This window comes from Zosterops lateralis (assembly GCF_965231275.1).
Source record: "Zosterops lateralis genome assembly, chromosome: 6".
NCBI classification, from domain to species: Eukaryota; Metazoa; Chordata; class Aves; order Passeriformes; family Zosteropidae; genus Zosterops; species Zosterops lateralis.
In genome coordinates, this window is record NC_139761.1 from 58,848,554 (window position 1) to 58,869,250 (window position 20,697).

Below are 20,697 nucleotides of genomic sequence, written 5' to 3' on the forward strand. Positions count from 1 at the left end.
ACTGTCTCCTAACCCCAGAGTGTTGCCAAAGCCACCCCACATCCTCATCATCACCCAGCTGTGCCTTAAGGGGTGGAGTTCCTGACCCCAAAGTGCCACCACAGTCACCCCACAGCCCCTCTGTCACTATGTTGTGTCTTAAAGGACAGGCGTCCTGACTCCCAAGTGCCCCCCCACGGCGTCCCCAACCCCCAGGGTGCCTGTCCCCATCCCTAAAATCTCCAGGGTGGGTGCAAACCCCGCCCATCCCAAAAAGGACCAATGCCCTCGGAGCATAGAATAAACCCCGCCCCAGCCAGCAGCAAGCCCCGCCCCCGGAGCAATAGGCTCCTCCCAGTCGGCAATAAGCCCCGCCCATTCGCTGTATAGCAAGCCCCGCCTCCTCCCCGCAACAAGCCCCACCCCTTTTCCACAAGCCCCGCCTCCCCATTGCTGCCCATGGATGCGGCGGTGGGGCGAGGCCATGGGGCGTGGCCGCTGTCCCGGTGCGTCTATGAGTGTTTATTTATTGGAGATGTTTATTTATTGGGGTATTTATTGCAGAAGATCTATTCTTGTATGAACGAATAAAAGCCTTTCTCCAGCGACCCCGCTCCGCCCGTGCCACACCGCGGTGGGGAAAGGAGAGAAGGGCCCCGTGTGGAATTCGGGATATTTCCATCAGCAGGGACCAGGGTGAACGTTCCACATTCTGAGCTCAGTGTGGAATTAGGGACGTTCCCGTCAATGCCATCAGCAGGGACCAGAGTGAACGGCTCCAAAGGGAGCTCAGTGTGGGAGCTGGGGTGTTCCCCTTCCTCACAGGGTGGGGATCCAGGCCCCCCTGGGCCTGGGTAACCCCACCCCGAGGACAGGCACCCCCCACCTTGGTGCCCTCTCCCCGGGCACTACTTTGGGCTGCCCAGGATCATGTAGAAGATTCCGGGCTGGGGCACGAAGCCGACGGCCTGCAGGGCGTGCAGCGAGGCCGTGTTTTGGGGCAGCACGGCGCCGTAGATGGGGAAGCCTTGGGCGTGCAGCTGCCGGCCCAGCACGGCCAGGGTGACCCCGGTGAGGCCGCGCCCCCGCCAGGCGGGCACCGTGAAGCCGTGGCGGAGGCAGCCCTGCCCGTCCAGCAGGCTCCAGGACACGGGGCGGCCTCGCTGGTCCAGCAGGCAGGCGGAGGGCAGCGTCCGCACCAGCCCCAGCAGGAACGCCCGGCTGCGGGCGTTGCCCCCCAGCGCCCACGTGGCGTTGAGCAGCGGGACGTGGGATGGGGACACGGTCGCCAGGCGCAGGCCCGGGGGCATCCTGCAACGGGGCATGGCGGAGTGGGAATGCTGGAGCCTGTTCCCAGCCGGGATAGCAGATGGGATGGGATTGGGAACCCCTGTGCCACCCAAAGATGGAATCTGGGACCCTTGTTTTCCCTAGGGACAGGATTAGGTACACACCTGTGCCATCCAGGTATGGGACTGGGAACCCTTATGCCACTCAGGAGTAGGACTGGGGACCCCTGTGCCACCCAGAGGTGTATTCAGTGTTCCCATTCTTGTCACCCTGTGCCTCTCAAGGGACTCCTGTGCAATCAAGGGATGTGACTACGACCTCCCTGTGGTACCCAGAAATGTGACACATCTCCATGTACCACCCATGGATGTGACTGGTCCCTCAGTGCCCATGTCCCCCAGTGTCCCATGTCCCCCCAGTGCCCCTCACTCACTGCGTGCGAGGCCGAGGGGGCTCAGGGCTTATCAGTGCCCGGTATTGTTTCGTCTCCACCTTCATCCCCCTGGCGCTGGCCACCTCCTGTACGGCCTCGTCCAGCCCATCCTGCATCCCTGAGACCCTCTGTCAGCCAGACAGGGGGCCCAGATGGCGTGTAGGGGAGCCCTGTGTCCCCCCAGTGCCATCCTTACCCATAATCTGGAAGGCTCTTTCCTGGGTCACTGCCTCAGTGCCCTCCAGCAGTGCCTGCAGGGCTCCCTTGTCCCGGTAGAACACAGACAGCTGGTTGATGTAGTAGTCCTTGGGGTCCCTGTGCTCCTGGGAAGGACATGGAGCTGAGGGTGGCTCCCCAATTCCCAGACCCCTGGGCTGTGGGGTACTGCTGCCAGGGCAGGGGCACCCGGGCCAGCACCTCTGGACGCAGGCGGGTCAGGACAATTCTGAAATGGGGCCAGGAGTCCACCAGCACCTCGTGGGAGGCCGGGTTCCCCCTGGCCACCGTCATCACAGTCCCCAGGACCTGCACGACAAGGTCGTTGTCACCGGCAGGACAGAGGACAGGGGACAGAGGGATGCCCAGAGTCCCTGGGGTCCTCTCATCAGCAGGGGAGGGGGAGCAGTAGAGTCCCCAGGGTCTCTGCAGGGCAGAAGACAGGGGACAGAGGGGTCCCTGTCACCACCAGGGCACGTGGGGAGGCAGAGGAGTCCCAGGGTCCTCATCACTGGCAAGGCAGGGGAGAGGGGACAGGGGACAGAGGGGTCCTGGGAATCAGCAGCACTGACAGGGCACGGAAGAGGTGACAAAGGAGTCCTCAGGGTCCTCACCACCAGCAGAGAGGGAGGGACAGAGGGAGGGACAGAGGGGTGGCCAGGGACTCTGTCACCAGCAGGACAGGGCAGAGGGGGCAGAGGGGGCAGAGGGATCCTTGGGGTCCCTGTTACCGGCAGGGTGGCGGGCAGGCTCCTCCGCAGGGTCTCCTCCAGGAGCTGCAGCTGGGCTGGGCACTTCAGGATCAACATGGCTCCGTGACCATGGGGCAGGCGGTGACACGGAGGATCCGAGGGGAGCTGGTGGCATCTGGGGCAATGTCCCAGAGTGTCACAGATGAGCACTCATCCCCAGGTGGCCACAGGGCTGGCCCGGTGCCCAGTGTTCAGCAGGATGGACCTTGCCCACTGCCCCCCAAGGCAGGGGGCACTCGCTGGCCTGTGACAGCTGGTGGTAACCATTGTCACCGAGTGCCACACAGTCTCCAGACTTCCCCTCCACGGCTCCCTGAACCCACAGACTCAGGACTGTTGCAGGGTGAGTGCTGGAGGAACTGGGGACTGTGGGGAAAGGGATGGGGACAGGGACAGGTGCCATGCCTGGTAGTCCTGTCCCCCTGTTATTGAGGGTCTGTCGACAGGACAATGAAGATCCTGACATGCCCAGCCCATCTGCAGCGCCTGGAGGGGATCCTGAGGAAGAGCCTCCCCTTCGCCCTGCCGGTGATGGGCACCCCACTGTCACTCCTGCCCTGTGCCAGGATAGGGACCCCAATGCTACCCCATCCCTGCCAGTGAGAGGGACCCTGCTGTCACCCCTGCACTGTGCCATGACTGGGATTCAAGTGTCACTCATCTGTTGCTGTGATGGGGACCCCAATATCCCCCTTGCCCTGTGCCATGAGGGGGATCCCAATACCACCCCTGCCCGTGACAGGGACCCCAGTGTCACACCCACCTCTTACCCTGGTGATGGGGACCCTCATGACATAAGGGAACCTTTTGCCACCCTATCCCCCACACCTACCCCCCTCCCCCCAGCTTTGACCCCATATCTGCTCCCATAACCCCCCTAGCTCTGACCTCATATCTGCCCCCACATCCCCCATATCAAGCCCCATCCCTGACCCCCATCTGCCCCCTCCTTGTCCCTCACTGCCGACCCCCTTTTCCCCTAGGTCTTCGGGGCAGTGCTGAACATCAACCGGGGCAACCCTGGCAACTATGAGGTGCTGGTGGACAAGTGGCCCGAATTCGGTGCCGTGCTGGCCCGGCCCAGTGGAGAGGTGGCCAGTGGGGACATGGGGAACCACAGGAGGGGGGTGACACAGTGCCCTGGCACGTGCCAGGTGTGCTCAGAGCACCCATGGGTGCCCCCAGGTGCCGGTGAATGACAGCTACTGGAACACGCAGGCAGCGTTTTACCGGGACCTGGGGGCGTACCGGGCGCTGCTGGAGACCCCCGGGTGCCTGCCCTGGGACGCTGCCTTCACCCTCATCGGTGACCTGGGGACACTGGGGTCCTGGGGGGACCTTGGGGACGGACTGGGGCTGCTGTGAGAGGGGCCAGGCAGCACTGGGAGCATGGGAGAGCTGTTGGAGGCAGGGAGGAACTGGGAGGTGCTGGTGGAGGGAACTGGGAGTGCTGGAGGACACTGGCAATAGGTGTTTGGGTGCTGGGGAGCACTGGAAGCTTGATTCAGTGTGCTGGGGTGGGGTTTGATGGGTGATACCAGTGGGAAGTGTTGGGGTGGGATTTAGGGGTGCTGGGGAGCACCGTGGTTGGATTTGGGGGTGCTGGAGGGCACTGGGGAATTGCACTGCTGGTTACCCTGGAAGCAGCATCCTGGGAGTACTGGGGGGGTTGGACTTGGGGATGCTGAGGGCACTGGGAAGCTTTGCAGCTGGATTAGTAGGTCCTTGGGGATACTGGGGAGCACTGGGCTCGGACTTCGGGATGCTGGGAGCAAGACTGGGGTATGGGGAACATGGGAAGCAGGAATTTGGGTGCTGGGAATAGAGCCTGGGGTAGCTGGTAGCTCCTGGGAACACTGAGGAGGAGACTGGGGTGACACAGAGGGGCTGGGGACAGGGATAGTTGGAGTACAGGGGGAACAGGACCCCCTGACATCCCCATCCCCAGGGCTACAGGACGGGATGACCACGGTGTCCCAGAACCTGGCGGGGAGAAAGGGTGTTGAGCTGGACATCGTCGACTACTACTGCTACTGGCACCCTGACCCCAGCACCATGCCTGAGCCCCGGTGAGAGCCCCCCGCCCTTGTCCCCACATGAGGACACCCCTGAGCCCCCCACTGACCCCTGCCTCGCCCAGGCCAGCCCCCGGGGTACGCGTGGGCTCCCTGAGCCCCTCACACGTGGATCTGCTCAACGACACGTGGCCCTACGGGAGGAACGCCCGCAGCCGGCGCTACCTGGCCGAGATTTTGGGGCGCTTCCCGCAGGTCTGCCTGCAGGACGGCAGCGGGCAGCCCGTCGCCTGGGTGTTGACGGATCATTTCGGGACGGGCACCCACAGCTACACCCTGCCCGAGCAGCGGCGGCGGGGCCTGATGCAGGTGGCACTGACGGTGGCGGCGCAGCGGGCGCACGCCCGCGGCTTCCCCACGTTCGGGCACACGGCGCTGGGGAACCGGCCCATGCAGCAGCTGCAGGAGGTGCTGGGCCACCAGCGCCTTCCCGGGGTCTGCAGCTACATCCTGCACAACCCCAGCCTGGACAGGGACGGGCCCTGAGGCCCCAGTGCCCCCTCTCTGTGATTAAACAGCGGTGTGGAGTCTCTGATGGCGGCTGTGGGGTTTTGTGTCCCCCCAGCACTGACCGTTGGCAGCGGTGACACAGCTTGGTGGCTCACGTGTCACCGCCGGGGCACACAGCGGGGTCCCCTGGGAGTCACCCCGTTCCAGAGCACGCACCTCGGTTATTCTCAGTTCCCCAAGGGATGGCTGAAAGCCTCAGGCAAATCTGCACTGGTGGCACCTGCGGTGTTACCCCTTCGAGCGGGGCGGTGTCACCACAGCTGGGGGTGGGACCGGAAGGCACTGGAGGGACAGACGGTGACACACAGGGCAGAGTGGGACGGGACAGTGTCAAAGCGTGAGTCATGGTTTGGGGGGCTGATGGGGACAGGCGGGGGTGTGACAGTGTCCAGCGCCATGGGGAGTGCTGGAATGGGGGTGACAATGTCCAGGGCAGCAGGGAGAACCACAGAGGTGACAGTGCCTGAGGTGATGGGGACAGTCACATGGGCGACAATGACAGAGGGTGGTTGGTACAACTGGGGGGTGGCAGTGCATGGGGTGACAGTCACTGACACGGGTGACAGTGCCAGGGGAACAGGGAACACCGGGATGGAGGTAACAGTGCCCTCGGGGGACAGGAACTGCCGCGGCGGTGACAGTGCGGCTGGTGGCGGGGACAACCGGGGGGGGACAACACCCGGGGACAGTGGTGCCCTGCCCGGGGGGGTGCGGGGGACCGGGACCACCGCGAGGGTGGCAGCGGCCGGGGGTGCCCGTGGCCGGTTCCCCAGCCCGGCCCCGCCGCTTCCGCCCGGCCAGGGGCAGGGGCGGGTCCGTCCCGCCGGTTCCCGGTAGCGGCGGGTGCCGCCCTGTTCCCGGTATCGGCGGGGCCGTGCCAGCTCCGTGTCGCGCAGGGCCATGGAGCAGCCCCGGCGCATCACCGACTCCTTCCCGCGGCGGCTGCGGCGGCGGGGCGCGGGGCGGCCCCCCGGGCAGGCTCAAGGACAAAAAGGACAAGGACCAGGACAAAGTGCAGGTGAAGGTGCGGGACGGTTCCCGCTCCCCCTCGCAGCCCGCCCCGGACCCGGCGCTCCTGGAAATGTTGCGGCGGTTCGACCTCTCCTGGGAATACGGACCCTGCACCGGTGAGCGCCCCCGGTTCCCCCGGGTTCTCCCGGTAGCCCCGGGCTCCCCCCGGCCCCGCTGAGCCCCCGGTATCCCGCAGGGATCACCCGCCTGCAGCGCTGGGAGCGGGCACAGGAGCTGGGGCTGAGCCCCCCCGGCCCCATCCGTGACGCCCTCCTGGAGCACCGGGACAACCCCGATGTCACCTACAGGTGGGTGTGGGATGGGATGGGATGGGATGGGAGGCACAGGGCGTCCTCTCCTGGTGCCTCCTACCCTTCCTGCTGACCCCTGTTGTACCCCCACAGCCTCTGGCATGAGTATGAGCTCTGAGCCGCTGCACTGAAGAAGTGTGGGGGACCATTCCTGACGCCCCCAGACGCTATTCCAGGGACACCGAGCGGATTAAAGCTGGTGTGAGCAGTGGAAGGGGTGCTATGTGCTGTCTGGGGGGGGCACGGGGTGGGGTGAAGCCCTTGGGGTGCAGGGGGCAGGCAGGGAGTTGAGTCCTCCCCCCCAAAAAAAAACCCAGGTGGGGTGTCCAGTCACAGAGTTTAATGCCACCCAACTCCGGGACTCAGGGAGAAAAATCTGTTCTTGGGTAGAGAAAGGGAGGTGGGATTTTTTTTCCCCAGGAATGGGATGAAAAAATAAAGAATGAGGTATAAAGTCAGGTGAAAGTGAGCATAGGGGGGTGAGGCAGGTGGCTGTGGATTGTAGGAATATCCAGCAGTGGGGTGGGAAGAGTTACAGTGTCCCATGGGGTTCATGTGTTTAGTAGCCCTAATTTGCAGCTTTGCTGTGTGCAGGATTATAAATGACAGGCTTTATCTGTGAATTATTCAGGTTATTGATGGCTTAATTCACCAGCTCTTTCTGTTGATTCATCAATAAAATAAATTTTTTCTATCCCAAGGCTGCAGTGGAGTGTTGGAGCCGGCAGTAACCTGGGATGAGGTGGGATGGGTGGGGGGCCACTCACAGCTCCCATCCCACTCACACTGCAGGCTCCCAACCCTCCGGATCGTGTTATCCTGCTGGATCTGGTCCTGCTGTTGGAGCTGCAGTCCCTTGGATATCTTCTACAGGGACAGAATTCCTCTGCTGGGCACAGGATAGAGGTGTTTAGGTGGACCCCCCAAAAATAAGCACCCTACACCCAGCCAACTCAGGGTTGTGCCCTCGTAGTGGGAAGAGGGAGGGAGATTCCCACACTCCTTCCTTGGCAGAGGGTCAGCCCCAACCTGGTGGGTGTCCCAGGAAAGGGGAAAGGGTGTCTGGAATGGCTCCAGCCGCAGGAATAGCCCAAGGAGATGGACAGCAGCAGTCTCAGTGGAAGTTCCAGCCAGGAACCTCCTTCCCTGTGAGAGTGGGTTTAGATGGGATTTTGGGAAGAAATTTCTCCCTGTGAGGGTGGTGACGCCATGGCAAAGACTGCCCAGAGAAGCTGCGACTACACCATCCTTGGAAGTGTCCAAGGCCTGGTTGGATAGAGCTTGGAGCAACATGGGTCAGGGGTGACTTAACATGAAGGGATGCTGTGGCAGGAGGGAGTTGATGCTATCTCAAGGGGTGTGGGGGAGCACCCAACTTTCCCCAACGCCATGGACACAGCGAGCTGCGGGCTCTCTGGATGCTTCAGTCCTTCTCTGCCGGGCCTCGGGACTACACCGGTCCCAATTCCATCAGCAATTCCAACCCTTATTCCAGTCTAGGCGCCAGTCCAGGCCTAGGCCGCAGCGGTTGCCATGGCAGCCCGGATGTTGCGTTTCTCGCGCAAAGGCTGCCGGGAGTCGTAGTTTCATCTGTGCCGCACAACATGGCGCCGCTGGGTCCATTTGCCCGTCTGTTGCCCCCAAAGCGTTCACTCTGGTCCCTGCTGACAGAACCCGACCCTCCAGGTGCTCAGGGTCATTAAGACAAGAGGGACTGCCATTTCCACACTTTATTGCCAGGGCAGGAGCGGTGTCGGTGCTTGTGCGTGTGGGAGTGAGGCAAAGGCACCTCCCAGTCCCAGAGTGCAGCCGGGGCGTGGGCGGGGCGTGCCGGCTGGTTGGCCACGCCCCCATGCGTGGCCGCTGTAGGCCACGTCCCCTTGTTGCCATGGCAGTGAAGAGGCGCTGTCCCGTGCCCCCCAAATTAAGGACCGGGTTCATCAGTGTGGGCGTGACCAGGTGCATGGGTGTGGCACTGGGTGTGGTCATCACTATGGGTGTGGTCACAAAACGGGGCGGGGCCACCATCCAGGCTGGCCTGGCGCACCACGCGGCGCGGGCGGGACGAGGGTCGTGACCTCGGGGAGGGACCCTCTGCTTCCTCCGCGGATTCAAACACCTGAGCGGGGACAGCGAGGTCATCCCACATTGCTGTCACCCCACAGCTGGACCCCCCCATCCCACCCTGACCCCTGCTCACCTCCCCGGCCAGGGACTCCCCCAGCAGCTCGGGGGGCTCGGAGGTCTCCAGCAGGCTGATGCTCCGCATGACAGAGCACAGGGAGATGCGGGGGCGCCGGGAGGACCCCAGCAGCCCCCCACTAGCTGCCTCCTCCTCGGAGGCCAGTGGGGAGGCCAGCGGGGAGGCCAGTGGGGACAGGCCACTCATGTCCCTCGTGATGTCGTCTTCGGGGTGCGGCGTCTCTTCAGCCGCCCGGGGCTCCCACAGAATGCTGTGCCGGCTGCCACAGACCTGTCAATCAGCATCTGGCCACTCCCCCTGCTGGGACCCACACCCACTCGGCAGGGTGGGGTTCCCATTGGCTCCTCCCACAAAGCAAACCTTTATGGGTAGGGCATGGTCACAGAAGCCCCACCCGCTTCACACAAAGGGGTGTGGTCCCAATAGGCCCCACCCTCTTATCCCATTGGGATGTGGTTATGCCAGACCCCACCCCCCTGTCCCAATCCCCCTGTCTCCACCCCCCTGTCCCCACCCTGTCCCCACCCACCTGGCGCTCAGGATGCCCTGGTAGAAGTCGAGCTGCCGCATGAATCCGGGGTTGGGCAGCACTCCGGGCCGGCAGTGTCGGACGTGCCGCAGCGCCCGCTCCAGGGGCCACCCGAACTCCTTCATGGCGTAGGCCAGCACCGTGGCGGCCGAGCGGCTCAGCCCCATCCGGCAGTGCACCAGCGCTCGGCCTCCCGCCGCCCTGTGGCACCCACTGCTGGCACCGTGGCACGGGGGACACTCGGGGACATTGTGTCCACAGGGTTCCCAGTGTCCCCCAGCCACCCCGGAGTCACCAGGGTCACCGTGTCCGCAGGGGTCCCAGTGTCCCTCAGCCGTCGCAGGATCCCCGGGGCTGGCAGCATCCTCCAGCCATCCCAGTGTCCCCAGAGCTCCCCGTGTCCCCAGCCACCCCACTGCTCCCCAGGATCCCATGCCCCAGCACTCCCTAGCTCCCACTGCACCTCAGCACCTCAGTCATCAAGACCCCCCTGTCCCCCTCTTGCCTGCCCCTCTGTGCCCCCGATGTTCCCTGTGGTGTCACCCCCGTTGCCACTGACCGGACACGGGAGAGGAAGAGGAAGGTGTCGTTCCAGTGGGGCAGGAGCTCGGCCACCTCCTCGTCGTACACTCGCACGTTCATGTACGTGAACAGCGCCGGGAAGAAGTTGTCGATCTCCCGCGCCACGTTCAGGATGTGGGTGACCCTGCGGGGACACGAGTGACACCCCGGGACCACCCCACGACGACCCCATGCCACCACCCCACGACAGTGCCACCCCGAGCTCACCGATTCTGCTGCAGCTCCTCCAGGTTGGCCGCGTTCCACTCGGAGCCCTGTGCGGGGACAGCGGTGAGGGGAGGGGACACTGCCACCCGCCCTGCCCAGCCCGCCTGCCCCGCTGCCCACCAGGAAGAGGTGCGGGAAGACACGGGAAGGTCGATCCATCTGCGCCAGCACCAGCAGCATCTCGTTGTCAATGAAATCCTTGTGCTCGGCCAGGCTGTGCCCCGTGCGTCGCTCCAGCTCCTCTCGCACCTGGGCACCACTCTGGGTGAGGGGTGGCCCTGCCCGGCCCTCCTCGTCCCCAGGACACCCCGCCCGGTGCCACCCACCTCCTTGGACGTGACGTTCTCCAGGTCGGCAGCGGCCATCACCTCCCGCAGCAGCGCCCGCACCGCCTGCTCCGACAGCTCCGGCATCGCCGGCCTGGCAGCGGCACTGCCTTGTCACCGGTGTCCCCTGCCCCACCCAGGCCACGCCCTGCCGGGCGCGGCAGCGATTGGCCAGCACGCTGTGGGTGTGGCAGAGGGGTCCCGGGGCGCTCACCGGAGGGGCGTGGGCGAGGCGGGGCGCACGGACTCCAGGTCGGCCATGGCCTCCCACTCGTTGAGGCAGCTCTGCTCCGAGCCCAGCGCCGCCGCGTAGTCCCGGGCCCAGGCCAGCGCGGGGCCGCCGGGGATGTGCCCGCCGCGGGCCGCGTCCTCGCAGGCGAGGTGCAGCTCCTGCAGCGCGGCCCTGCCGCACAGCACCTGCCACACCTGCACTGCCACCACCCCCCCGACAGCTGTGTCCCCTTCGCCGGCTGTCCCCAGCGTGTGGGTGCCGCCCAAACCCTCCCTAGCTCCTTCCCTGTGACCGTCCAGGTGCCCGTGGTGATACCCAAATCCCCTGTGCCCACTGTGCCCACTATGCTGGTGACAGCATTCCTTGTGTCCGCAGCAGTGCCACATCCCCTGTGCCTGTCGTGGAGCTGAGACCCCCTGTGCCCCTGGCAGTGCCCGTGTCCCCAGCCCGGGAGGTGGTGCCCACCCCCGTTGTGCTCACCATGCCACCCACACCCCCCCGTGCCCAGAGTGGTCCCCACTGTCCCCGTGGTCACACCCGGGCCTGGCTCACCACATGGTCTGCACGGAGATGGGCTTGAAGATGCGCGTCTGTCCCCCCGACGTCACGCTGAAACCCCTGGTCATCACGGCCACACAGGTGGGTCAGAGTGGCCACTCCAACATCTCTAAGCCCTTCTCAGTCCCAAAATTCCGTCCCACCCTTACCCGTCGCCGTCGAGGAACACCTGGGTGTCGCTCCAGAGGGGCAGCACCATGCCCAGGGTGCAGCGGGTGGCCCTGGGGCAGGCAGAGGTCAGGGAGTGCCGACGGCTCCCCGGGCCCTCCCCGCACCCCGCTCACCCCTCGTGGGCGAAATCCACTCCCAGCAGCGCCGTCTCCGCCTCGGCTCCCGCCTCCTCCGGCCGCACCACCAGCAGGTACCGCACCCGCCGCGGCCGCGCCGACTCCAGCCGCACCGCCTGCCGGAAAGGGGGGCATCGGAGCGGGGATCTGCCCCGTCCCCACGCTCCCAGTGACCGGGGAGGAGCATCAGGCTGCGCCATATCCCCTCCTTGTGGAAGGGGCTTCGGCTGCTCTGTAAGCCTGAAGTGTAAGTTAGCTGAAGAAGAAACTGATAAGAGCTGTTTTTACCCCTGAAAGGAATTTCGCCAAGGTCGTTGGCATGGAAACCGAGGAGAGAGAAGAAGGAGAGGGAGATAAACAACCTGCAGTTGGAAGAAGTGTGCTTGGAAAAGTTTGGTTGAAAACAGTGGTGGAGACTTTTTGTGCCAATGAAGGTTGTGTTGATTTTTTGTGACCAATGAGTGATCAAATGTTGATTTTTTGTGACCAATGAGTGGTTAACATTTGTTAAGTGTACAAAAGACAGCATGCTGTGAGAATAAACAGAAGCCTTCTTAAGATTTCACTGTATCACTTTGTGTGTTGCGACTGTCCCAACAACAAAACCTCCTCATCACTTCCCATTCCATCTCTATCCCCATCCCATCCATGTTGCATTCTCATATCCTTCCTCAATATTCCTGTTTCCATCCCAATCCTGGCCTGTTCTACGCTATCCCCATCCTGTCCCCACCTTCATTCCATCCCATCCCATCCCATCCCATCCCATCCCATCCCATCCCATCCCATCCCATCCCATCCCATCCCATCCCATCCCATCCCCATCCTGTCACTTTTCCCCATCTTGTCCCCACCCATCTCTTTCCCTGTCCACATCCCATCCCCATGCTGCAGGAAGGGGGAATCCGTGTCCTACCAGCCGAATGGCATCCTGGGGGCGCAGCAGCTGCATCATGAGGTGCAGGTGCTGCTCCTGCTGTCCCGGGGCCTGGCTGGGGGGCTCGGCCGGGGGGGGCTCGGCCGGGGGGGGCTCCTCTGCTGGCAGCAGCCGTGCAGCCCCCTTGACCATGACAAAGCTCTGCCTGGGGGGCAGGAGGGTCCTGAGCGCGCAGGGCACCCCCAGAGTGCTCCCCCAAGGAGGGGAAGCTGTGTCCCCATCCCACCCCAGTGTTGCCCCACCCCGAGGTTTTGGAATCCCCTCTCACCGTCTCTGCAGCTGGCCACGTCTGGGAGCATCTTCCTCCTGCAAATTGGGAGGCAATTCCTGGGGGAAATGCAACTCCAGGGTATGGACCAGGCTCGGGGGTCCCACAGGCTCCCCACCAGCACGGGCACTACAGCCCACGACCCTCTAAATTCCGCGCCCCCCCGCCCCCACCAAATAGTGTGGGCCCCACAGGGGGTGTAGGGACCCTTTGGGGGTCCTACTGTGGAGATGGATCCATGGGGACCCCTCGGGATGGCAGGGGAGGTGTCCTGCCCCTGTGGCCCCCATCTGTGGCTGGGTGAAAGCACTGGAAAGGGGGCTCTGGGATGAACCCAGAAAAGGCCCAGTGGTTACTGGAGGCGGTGGAGGGGGCACTGGGGGACACTGGGACAGCGAAGGGACTGGGAGCGCTGGGGAAAGTTGGAGCAGCTTGGGACAACCACCCCTCCCCCATCCACACCTCCGTATTTCTCCCTTAACTATGGGGAAACCCCTCGGGGAGTTCAGGAAACTCCAACGCGTGCTGAGGACAACTCCCAGCAAACTCCCAGTAAAGTCCCATCGGAAGCGCCCGGGATGACCCCGCACCGGGAGCGGCCGGAGCAACCTTCACCCCTCCACCTCCGCGCTGCCACCCCCGGGACAGCGGGACCTCCCGCGCTGGGACCTTCCGGAGCTCCGGGAACCCCCGGGGCTCCGAGAAACCCCCGCGCAGCCCGTACTCCCCACACCGGGATCCCCGGGACCGGCCCATTTCCTGGAGCGCCGGGACCCGCAGGAGCTCCGGGACGCCCCGGCCCACCCCGCACCCCTGCGGCTCTGGCATAGCCCGTACTCCCCTGGGAGCCCCCGTGCCAGCCCGCACCGGGACCTCTCGGGGCTCCGGGACCCCCTCGCCCGCCCCCCGTGCCGACCCTGCCGGGATGCCCCGTCCCCGCCCGCCCCGGTGCCGCACTCACCGCGGGGCCCCCGGCGGAGCCCCCCGCCCGCCGCACCGTCACCAGCGCCATGCCCCGCCGCGCCGCCCTCCCGCACCAGGAAGCGCCGCCGCTGCCCCGCCCGGACGGGAACGGGAACGGGAGCGGGAACGGCCCTGGGCACGTCTTGGCACGGCACGGCTTCCCCCGCCACGGAAACACCGCAGCCGGGACCCCCAGACCGCCCTCCCTCAGAGCGGCACCCCCTGGTGTCCCGGAGCCCCCCCGGCCCCACATCCGTGGGGACGAGCCCAGACTGACGCTCCCGCACTTGAGACACCCCCAGCTTCTCCGAGAGTGGGAACCCTCCGAGGGCCCCTGGCACTTGGGACCCTCCCCCAGGCTCCCAGAACATGTGATGCCTTCCTCAGACCCCCAGAAACTGTGGACCCCTCGAGGGTCCCTGGCTCCTGGGACACCCCAGGTTTCAGCTGGTGGGAATGCCCCAAGTGTCCCTGGCAGGTCACTCCCAAAGAACTCTTTGTGTCCCCATGTGTCCCCAGCCAAGCCCCTACTCCCTGGGCAGGGGTCTTTTCCCAAGTAATATAAACAAAACAAATCAATCCCTGGGCCAGGAATGGGGGCACAGGGCCAGATTTGGGGCGAGCTGAAGAGGAGCATCCCACGAGTGCCACCCACACTAGTGCTTACTGGATGAGCCCCATCACCTGAGCCCCACCCTACCAGTAGGATCCATCCCTTTTCCCAGGCTCCACCCCTGGGACACCCCACCCATCCCCCCCCAGCACAGACACACGTGTGTGCATATATATATATATATAATATATGTATATGTATATGTACAGACATTCGGGGCCCCCCTGCCCCCCACTGCTCCAAAGGATGAGGCCTGGGGTTCCCCCAGCAGTCCCCCCCTCACTGCAGTGCCTTAAAATAGGGGTCACCTGTATCCCACGGGGACCCCCGGGTCTGTCCTGCCCCCCATGGGGTCACAGTACAACACCAAATAAGAGGGGGGTCCCTAGGGAGGGGTCCTGGGCACGGGTATCCCTGGAGGGGCAGTCCCCAGGTGAGGGTCCCTGGGCTGAGGTTTGAGCCTGGTGGGAGACGAGCCCTGGATTGGGGGTCCCGGGGGTAGGAGGATCCCTGGATCAAATCCCCTGTGCGAGGGCTGTGCCCACATCAGGGGGGTCCCCATCACGGGGGGGCCATCCCGGCACCGGTCGCTCCCCAGGCAGCGCTGTGCCCGCGCTGGGGCATTCTGGTGTAGGGCGTCCCCTGGGTGGGGTGTCCCTATCCCTGCAAGGGGCGTCCCCACGCGGGACATCTGCGTCCTGTGCGTGGGGCGACCCCACATGGGACACCCCCAGGTCCCTGTGCCGGTGTGGAGTGCCCTGGGGCGCTACTTCTCGGTGAGGGAGAGGCGCAGGATGCGCTGGAGCTCCTCATCCTCCTCGCGCCGCCGCCGCTCTCGCTCCTCCTGCTCCCGCTCTGACAGCGCCATGGCCAGGCGCAGCTGCTCCGCGAAGCTGCCGTACCCGGGGGGGCCCGGGGGGCTCCCGCCGCCCGCCCCGGGGGGGCTCCCGGCGGCCGGGGGCTCGGCGCTGGGCCCGGCCTGCAGCAGCATGCTCTCCTGCAGGGCCCTGGGGAGGGGACCGAGCGGCGTCATGGGAGCCACACCCCTTCTGGCACACCTGTGCCCCACCTCTGGTAGCCACACCTCCTCCACAGCCCTTAAATGGCCTGGAGCCATGCCCCTCCCCACATGCCCCACCCAGCTTCAAGCCACGCCCATTATGACCACACCCATTGGGCAGCAAGAGTTCCTCCCTTCCAGCCCCTCCCCAGGCTACACCCTGACACCTTTAACCCCGCCCCTCCATTCCCCATGGACCCTGTACCTGCCCCACCCTGACACCTTTAACCCCTGCCCCGCCCAGTTTGGCCCCACCCAGGTGAGCTGGGTGTGGCCCCCACAGATGGACCCTCACCTCTCCAGCTGCAGGTCCTCATCGTAGGGTGGTGGCTCCGCGCCGGGGCGGGTGTTGGTCAGTGCCTCCCAGATGGTCACCTGTAGGGGTGTGGCCACACGTTAGGGGCGTGTCCAGGTGCGTGTGGGGCGTGTCCAGGTGAGGAGGGCGTGGCCGCACCTGGTCGGTCTCGGTGCCGGCGTCCAGCAGGCTCTGCTGGATGGCGAACTGCAGCAGGTCATCGTCCTCGTCCCGCAGGGGCTCACTGCGCCCCATGCCCAGCACCGTGTACCCCGCCGGCACCTCGAACACGCCTGCCTCCACCTCGCACGGGAACGGCCACGCTGCCGCGCACGGGGAGCCCTCAGCGCCCTCGGGTGTCCCCAGGGCGCCCCGCAGTGCCCCACAGCACGCCACATCTGTGGCACGCTGCGTCCACTGAGCTTCATGCCACCTCGCAGCTCCCCATGGCATCCTGTGACACCCCACATCACCCCACACCCCACCCTATTCTGTATCCATGGAATCTCAGCACTCCCTGGTGTCAGGACCCCTCTGGCTCCCCCAGCCTCACCTCTGGGCCCGGAGGGCTGGGTGCCAGTGGGGTGGGTGCCAGAGGGCTCCTGAGGGGCACAGATCCGCACGGAGCCCAGGGGCTGGTCACACCCACACAGGTTGCTAAAGGTGATGCGGGCATTGAGCACGTGGAACAGGGGGATCTCTGCGGGAACACGGGGTCAATTAAGGCCCCAGTGAATTCCTGCCCTTATTAATCCCGCCCCAAATTAGGTTTTCCCTCTCACCAATCTTGACGGGGAAGCCAGGGGGCAGCTTGAGGGTGATGAAGTCGCGCAGTTTGGCAAAGTGGGCGTTGGAGATGGCCATGAGGTCGATGATGGGTGTCACCTGCTCCGCCAGCGACAGCGGGTGCTGCTCACACAGCCACAGCGTCGCCTTGAACCTGCCCGGGCAGCACTGTGGGCATGGGGACCTGGAGGGGCCACCGGCCACCAGCACCACCCCAGTGCCACCCCACTGGGGCCCTGGCCACACCCCTGGGGTATAGACAACAGTGGCACGGCCCCGAGGACCCTGTCACCACTCCCTGGGTCCTGATGCCCAGTGCCACATCCCCAGGACTCTGTCACCATCCCACAGGTCCTGACCCTGGAGCAGTGGCCTCACCTCTGCACCTTGCTGGACATCTCAATGGGGCGCCCAATGTTGCGGGTCTCCAGGTCGAAGTGGGGGTCAAAGTACTCCTCGGGGGTGATGGCCGTGGGGTTGGTGGGGCTGGCAGCTTGCAGGACAGGTGCCTGTGGGGACACCAGCACCGCTCAGCTCCCCCGGAGACCCCCAGTTTCCCCAGGGACCCCTGGGATGGCCACTCACCCCGTTGTGGGTGCCATGCTGCTGTGCGATGCCTAGGAAGGAATGGAAGGGGGTCTTGGAGCCTGAGGGGAGAGGGAGGTGCAAGGGTGAGGTGTGGGCAGTGGGAGGGACTCCCAGGGTTGTCACCGGTCACACCCCTCATGGGTGACATCCCTCACACTGTCCCATGCCTGTCACATTATTCCCAGAGTTTCCCACACCTGACATGCCCCACCCCACACCCAGTGTCCCATACTTGACATGTCACACCCACAGTTTTCCACACCTGACACTTGTGCCACCCAGGAAGGGTGGCGTCTCCCCACCGTGTACACCCCTGATTGGCTGACAGGGCTGTCACCTTTGCTGCGTGACTTGTCCTGGTCAGAGAGATGCTCCGTCCTGGTCTTGGTGACCAGCTCCACGTTGCTGGCACTGTACACCTGTGTGGGGACACTGTCAGGCCTGCCGCACTCCAGGGTGTCCCTACTGTCCCCTGCCATGGCTCCGTGCTCACCTTGGCCTCGTAGCCACTGACCACCTCCATCTTCTCTGAGCGCCAGCCCCAGATCCCAGACTTGTTCCTGGGGGAGTGGGGAGACCTCAGGTCACCCTCTTGCACCAACATTTCCCTCCCCTTCGCCCATGCTTCCCCCTCGGGCAGCCTCTTCCTGCCGAGCACTCCCCTTCCCACCTCTCGAAGGCGATGTTCCGGGTGTCCAGGTGTGTGGAGACGATGGGCGAGGTGAGCCGGCCAGCCACGTGCTCCTCGGTGGGCTGCATGGCTGCCAGCAGCAGCTCGGGCTCGTGCAGGGCCAGCGCCAGCGTCTCCGTGTACACCACCTGCTTGTCGTGGTCCACCTCCATCACCACGGCCCCCTCATCTGTGTGGGGACACCGGACGGGGTCAGCACCCTGTGGCAACCCTTGGCCTGGGGGGCACTGGGGATCTGGGGGGACTGAGGGTCCCTCATGTGTGTAGGGGCTGAGTTGGTTCCCTCAGGAAGGGGGAAATGAGGTTTCCTCAGGGAGATCTGGGGAATTGGGGGTCCCTGATACATGTAAAAGAACTGAGGTGTTCCACTCGGGAGAGGGGAATTGGAATCCCACGTGGTCCCTAGGAGGTCTTTATGGGAGTATTTATAGGGCAGAGGGTCTGGGGGATCTCCAGGGGAGTCCCTGTATGGAATCTGAGGTCTTTACAGAGGTGCACTTATAGTGCAGGGGGTCTGTGGCTCCCCACAAAGACTGGACGGCCCCCAGGGAATCCAGACAGGTCATTACAGGGGTGAACTTAGGGGACTAGAAGCTCTAGGTGGGGCTGGAGCTGACCTTCCCCCTTGAAGATGTAGCTGCGGCGGCCGCGCTGCCATGTCATGTGCTCGAAGCCCAGGAGGGTGGTGTCCACCCGCAGGCTCTCCCCACGCTTCCACACGCGGTACACATCACTGGGACACACCTTGGACACTAGGGGCACTGTGGGTACAGGGACCCCTCAGCCCAGTGGCCGGGGGGGCCCCCGGGGACCCCCATCCCTCGCCCAGCCCAGCCATGCTCACCCCAGCTCGTGAACTCCCACTTCATCTCCACGTAGAAGTCGGATGCCTGGAAGGGATGGGGAGCATGGTGGGGGATGTGGAGGGGCTGGGGACTCCCTGCTGGGGTCACTGGGGAGGGGGGAAAGTCTGGGGAACAGGGATGGGGGTCATTAGTGCAGGTCCACAGTGACTCCCAGAGGAAAAGGATAAGCGGGGGGTCCCCAGGGAAAGAATGAGGTCAATGGAGGCTTCTGGGGAGAACTGGGGGTCCCTTCTCAGACCACTGGGGACATGGGAAGTCTAGAGCACAGGGATTGGGGTTCCTGTTGGGGGATCCTGGGTGAGGATCAGGGCAATCTGGGGAAGTGGGGTTGGAAAAGCAGGGTGTCCCTGGGGACATAGTGGAGTCATGGAGGAGACAGGGGGCCATGGGAAGAGTTGGGGGGGGTCTCTGCTGGAGTCACTGGAGAGCTGGGGAGTCTTGAGTGAAGGGATGGGGCTGGTGGGTGTCCCTGGGGAGCTCTGGGGCACGGGGTGCAGTTCTGGGGGGCTGTACCCGCCGCAGTTTGCTGAGCAGCTCGGGGATGCCGGCCAGGCGCCGCGTCGCCCGCTGGTAGTCACGGTACTGGAGCACCAGCTGCACCATCTCCGGGTCCCCCGTGCTCACCGCCTCCTGGAGCACTGGGGACACGGGGTGCCATCAGCCAGAGGCCATCCGCACCCCTGGACAGTGTCCCCAAGTCCCCGCGGTGTCCCTGTACCCGTCCATCCGTTGGCGTTCTCCCGGCCCACGTTGGCGTTGTGCCGCAGCAGCACCCGCACCGACTCCAGGTGGCCCAGGGACACGGCCAGCTCCAGGGGCGTCCGGCCACGCGGGTCTGTCAGCTCCACGTCGTGCTGGAAGGGTGGGGGAGGTCACTGCCCCCTCCCTGTGCCACCCCAGTGCTGTGTCCCCCATGCTCCCAAAGCCCGGTGCTCCCTGTGCTCCCCCTTCTCCCAGTGCTGCCAACCCAATTCCAGAGCTCTCAGTTGCTTCCAGGCCTTTCCTGCTACAGCACCTTATTATCCCAGTGTCGCCAGTCCTTCCAGTGCCACCAGTTCTTCCAGTGCTTCCAGTTCCCTGAGTCCCAGTCTCCCCTGGTACTCCCAGTCCCCCACACCACTCCCAGTCTTCCTCCAGCATTCCCAGTTCCCACAAATCCTCCCAGTGCAGTCACCCCCACCCAGTGTTGCCAGCTCCCCATGCCCCCGTCTTCCCAATCTCCCTCCAGTTCTCCCAGTCCCCTGTTCCCCAGTCTCCCCTGGTGCTCCCAGTCCCTCTGCAATGCTCCCAGCCTTCTCCCCGGAGCTCCCACTGCCCTGTGTCCCTAGCCTTCCCTAATGCTCTCCATCTCCCTCCAGCGCCCCCAGTCCCCGCAGTGTTCCCAATATCTCCCAGTGCTCCCAGTCCCAGCAGCGCTCCCGGTCCTTCCAGTCCTCCCAGCATCCCCCCCGCCCCCCCCGCGCACAGCGTTCCCGGTTTCCCCCAGCGCTCCCAGTCCCCCCACCCCCGCGCTGCGGGCCCCGCCGTTCTCCCTCCCATCCCCTCCCCTCCCCTCCCGCCCGCTCCCGTTCCCGGTGCCGGTGCGTGGGGGGGTGGGGGGTGCCCGCTCCCCGGCGGCGCTCCCGGTGCCGCTCCCGGCGCCATTCCCACCGTCCCCGCGCGCAGGGCGCTGTCCAGCGCCTGGTGCCGGTTGTGCCAGACGAGCCGGTGCAGCGGGAAGGTCTCGGCGGGCCGGGCCATCCCGGCACCATGTCCCCGGGGCCGCCGGGGCGGACGGACCGGGCCGCAGCGCGGGGCCTGCCCGCAATGGCTGCGCGGGGGCGGCGGCGGCGCAGCGCGGCGGCGCGGGGCGGGGCCGCACCGGGCACCGGGAACAGGCGACGGCACCGGCAGCGGCGAATGGGAGCGGGAAGAGGGGACGGCATCGCCGCCGCGAACGGGCGCCGGGAAAGGGAACGGGGGCAGGGGACGGCATCGCCACCGGGAAAGGGAACGGGAAAAGGGAACGGGCGTTGGCAGCGGGCACGGGCACCAGGAAGGGGAACAGGCACCGGGCGTGGGAATGGCATTGGCATCGGGCAGAGGAAGGGGCAGCGGGAAAGGAAACGAGGTATAGGGAGCGGGGCACA

The 20,697-nt window shown here is 65.0% G+C and overlaps 5 protein-coding genes across 10 annotated transcripts; 2 read left to right on the top strand and 3 right to left on the bottom strand.

Moving 5' to 3' along the window:
* Nucleotides 1-494: 494 nt before the first annotated feature.
* On the bottom strand, nucleotides 495-2,843 carry LOC310910264 (glycine N-acyltransferase-like protein 3). 3 transcript variants are annotated; one of them, XM_083862748.1, is made up of 5 exons: nucleotides 2,650-2,843; nucleotides 2,177-2,227; nucleotides 1,899-2,025; nucleotides 1,703-1,820; nucleotides 495-1,290 (listed from the first exon to the last, which is right to left on the bottom strand). In XM_083862748.1, exons 1-5 carry the CDS (start codon nucleotides 2,725-2,727, stop codon nucleotides 888-890), a joined length of 777 nt encoding a protein of 258 aa, XP_083718874.1. In that variant the 5' UTR covers nucleotides 2,728-2,843; the 3' UTR covers nucleotides 495-887. The 3 variants fall into 3 exon arrangements, with proteins under 3 accessions (XP_083718874.1, XP_083718873.1, XP_083718875.1); XM_083862747.1 differs by having other exon boundaries at nucleotides 2,120-2,227; XM_083862749.1 differs by lacking the exon at nucleotides 2,177-2,227.
* A 40-nt stretch (nucleotides 2,844-2,883) lies between these two features.
* On the top strand, nucleotides 2,884-5,280 carry LOC310910263 (glycine N-acyltransferase-like protein 3). Of its 2 annotated transcripts, none has more exons than XM_083862745.1 (6): nucleotides 2,884-3,013; nucleotides 3,117-3,198; nucleotides 3,654-3,761; nucleotides 3,856-3,976; nucleotides 4,619-4,739; nucleotides 4,811-5,280. In XM_083862745.1, the coding sequence occupies exons 2-6, from the start codon at nucleotides 3,121-3,123 to the stop codon at nucleotides 5,229-5,231; spliced, it is 849 nt and encodes a 282-aa protein (XP_083718871.1). In that variant the 5' UTR covers nucleotides 2,884-3,013; nucleotides 3,117-3,120; the 3' UTR covers nucleotides 5,232-5,280. The 2 variants fall into 2 exon arrangements, with proteins under 2 accessions (XP_083718871.1, XP_083718872.1); XM_083862746.1 differs by having other exon boundaries at nucleotides 2,895-3,013; nucleotides 3,083-3,198.
* Nucleotides 5,281-6,155: 875 nt separating this feature from the next.
* POLD4 (DNA polymerase delta 4, accessory subunit) lies at nucleotides 6,156-7,277 on the top strand (the record flags this gene model as incomplete). Its single annotated transcript, XM_083862750.1, is given in 4 exon segments — nucleotides 6,156-6,221; nucleotides 6,223-6,382; nucleotides 6,463-6,574; nucleotides 6,671-7,277. Coding segments are annotated over 4 exon segments (363 nt in total). The 3' UTR covers nucleotides 6,696-7,277.
* Nucleotides 7,278-8,299: 1,022 nt separating this feature from the next.
* SSH3 (slingshot protein phosphatase 3) lies at nucleotides 8,300-13,718 on the bottom strand (the record flags this gene model as incomplete). The annotated part of the gene is made up of 14 exons (XM_083864460.1): nucleotides 8,300-8,696; nucleotides 8,778-9,039; nucleotides 9,310-9,510; nucleotides 9,869-10,015; nucleotides 10,099-10,145; nucleotides 10,219-10,347; nucleotides 10,425-10,518; nucleotides 10,639-10,827; nucleotides 11,209-11,274; nucleotides 11,364-11,435; nucleotides 11,499-11,617; nucleotides 12,418-12,583; nucleotides 12,707-12,744; nucleotides 13,668-13,718. 14 exons carry the CDS (start codon nucleotides 13,716-13,718, stop codon nucleotides 8,502-8,504), a joined length of 1,776 nt encoding a protein of 591 aa, XP_083720586.1. The 3' UTR covers nucleotides 8,300-8,501.
* Nucleotides 13,719-14,491: 773 nt separating this feature from the next.
* ANKRD13D (ankyrin repeat domain 13D) lies at nucleotides 14,492-20,012 on the bottom strand. 3 transcript variants are annotated; one of them, XM_083864450.1, is made up of 14 exons: nucleotides 19,287-20,012; nucleotides 19,082-19,206; nucleotides 18,547-18,592; nucleotides 18,320-18,463; nucleotides 17,682-17,871; nucleotides 17,505-17,571; nucleotides 17,349-17,430; nucleotides 17,009-17,070; nucleotides 16,802-16,932; nucleotides 16,420-16,577; nucleotides 16,191-16,337; nucleotides 15,797-15,960; nucleotides 15,638-15,717; nucleotides 14,492-15,289 (listed from the first exon to the last, which is right to left on the bottom strand). In XM_083864450.1, the coding sequence occupies exons 2-14, from the start codon at nucleotides 19,169-19,171 to the stop codon at nucleotides 15,049-15,051; spliced, it is 1,602 nt and encodes a 533-aa protein (XP_083720576.1). In that variant the 5' UTR covers nucleotides 19,172-19,206; nucleotides 19,287-20,012; the 3' UTR covers nucleotides 14,492-15,048. The 3 variants fall into 3 exon arrangements, with proteins under 3 accessions (XP_083720576.1, XP_083720575.1, XP_083720577.1); XM_083864449.1 differs by having other exon boundaries at nucleotides 17,274-17,430; XM_083864451.1 differs by lacking the exon at nucleotides 16,191-16,337 and having other exon boundaries at nucleotides 17,274-17,430.
* Nucleotides 20,013-20,697: the final 685 nt, after the last annotated feature.

Excerpts from the sequence above, each read along its gene's own strand:
- LOC310910264 (XM_083862747.1), bottom strand. The coding sequence starts at position 2,727 with ATGTTGATCCTGAAGTGCCCAGCCCAGCTGCAGCTCCTGGAGGAGACC. Across the intron at positions 2,026-2,119 it reads TGACCCGCCTGCGTCCAGAG|GAGCACAGGGACCCCAAGGA; the intron begins GTGCTGGCCCGG and ends TGTCCTTCCCAG. Across the intron at positions 1,821-1,898 it reads AAGAGCCTTCCAGATTATGG|GGATGCAGGATGGGCTGGAC; the intron begins GTAAGGATGGCA and ends AGAGGGTCTCAG.
- LOC310910263 (XM_083862745.1), top strand. The coding sequence starts at position 3,121 with ATGAAGATCCTGACATGCCCAGCCCATCTGCAGCGCCTGGAGGGGATC. Across the intron at positions 3,762-3,855 it reads TGGCCCGGCCCAGTGGAGAG|GTGCCGGTGAATGACAGCTA; the intron begins GTGGCCAGTGGG and ends GGGTGCCCCCAG. Across the intron at positions 4,740-4,810 it reads AGCACCATGCCTGAGCCCCG|GCCAGCCCCCGGGGTACGCG; the intron begins GTGAGAGCCCCC and ends TGCCTCGCCCAG.
- ANKRD13D (XM_083864449.1), bottom strand. The coding sequence starts at position 19,171 with ATGGTGCAGCTGGTGCTCCAGTACCGTGACTACCAGCGGGCGACGCGG. Across the intron at positions 17,431-17,504 it reads TCAGTGGCTACGAGGCCAAG|GTGTACAGTGCCAGCAACGT; the intron begins GTGAGCACGGAG and ends GTCCCCACACAG. Across the intron at positions 16,338-16,419 it reads TGGCTTCCCCGTCAAGATTG|AGATCCCCCTGTTCCACGTG; the intron begins GTGAGAGGGAAA and ends GTGTTCCCGCAG.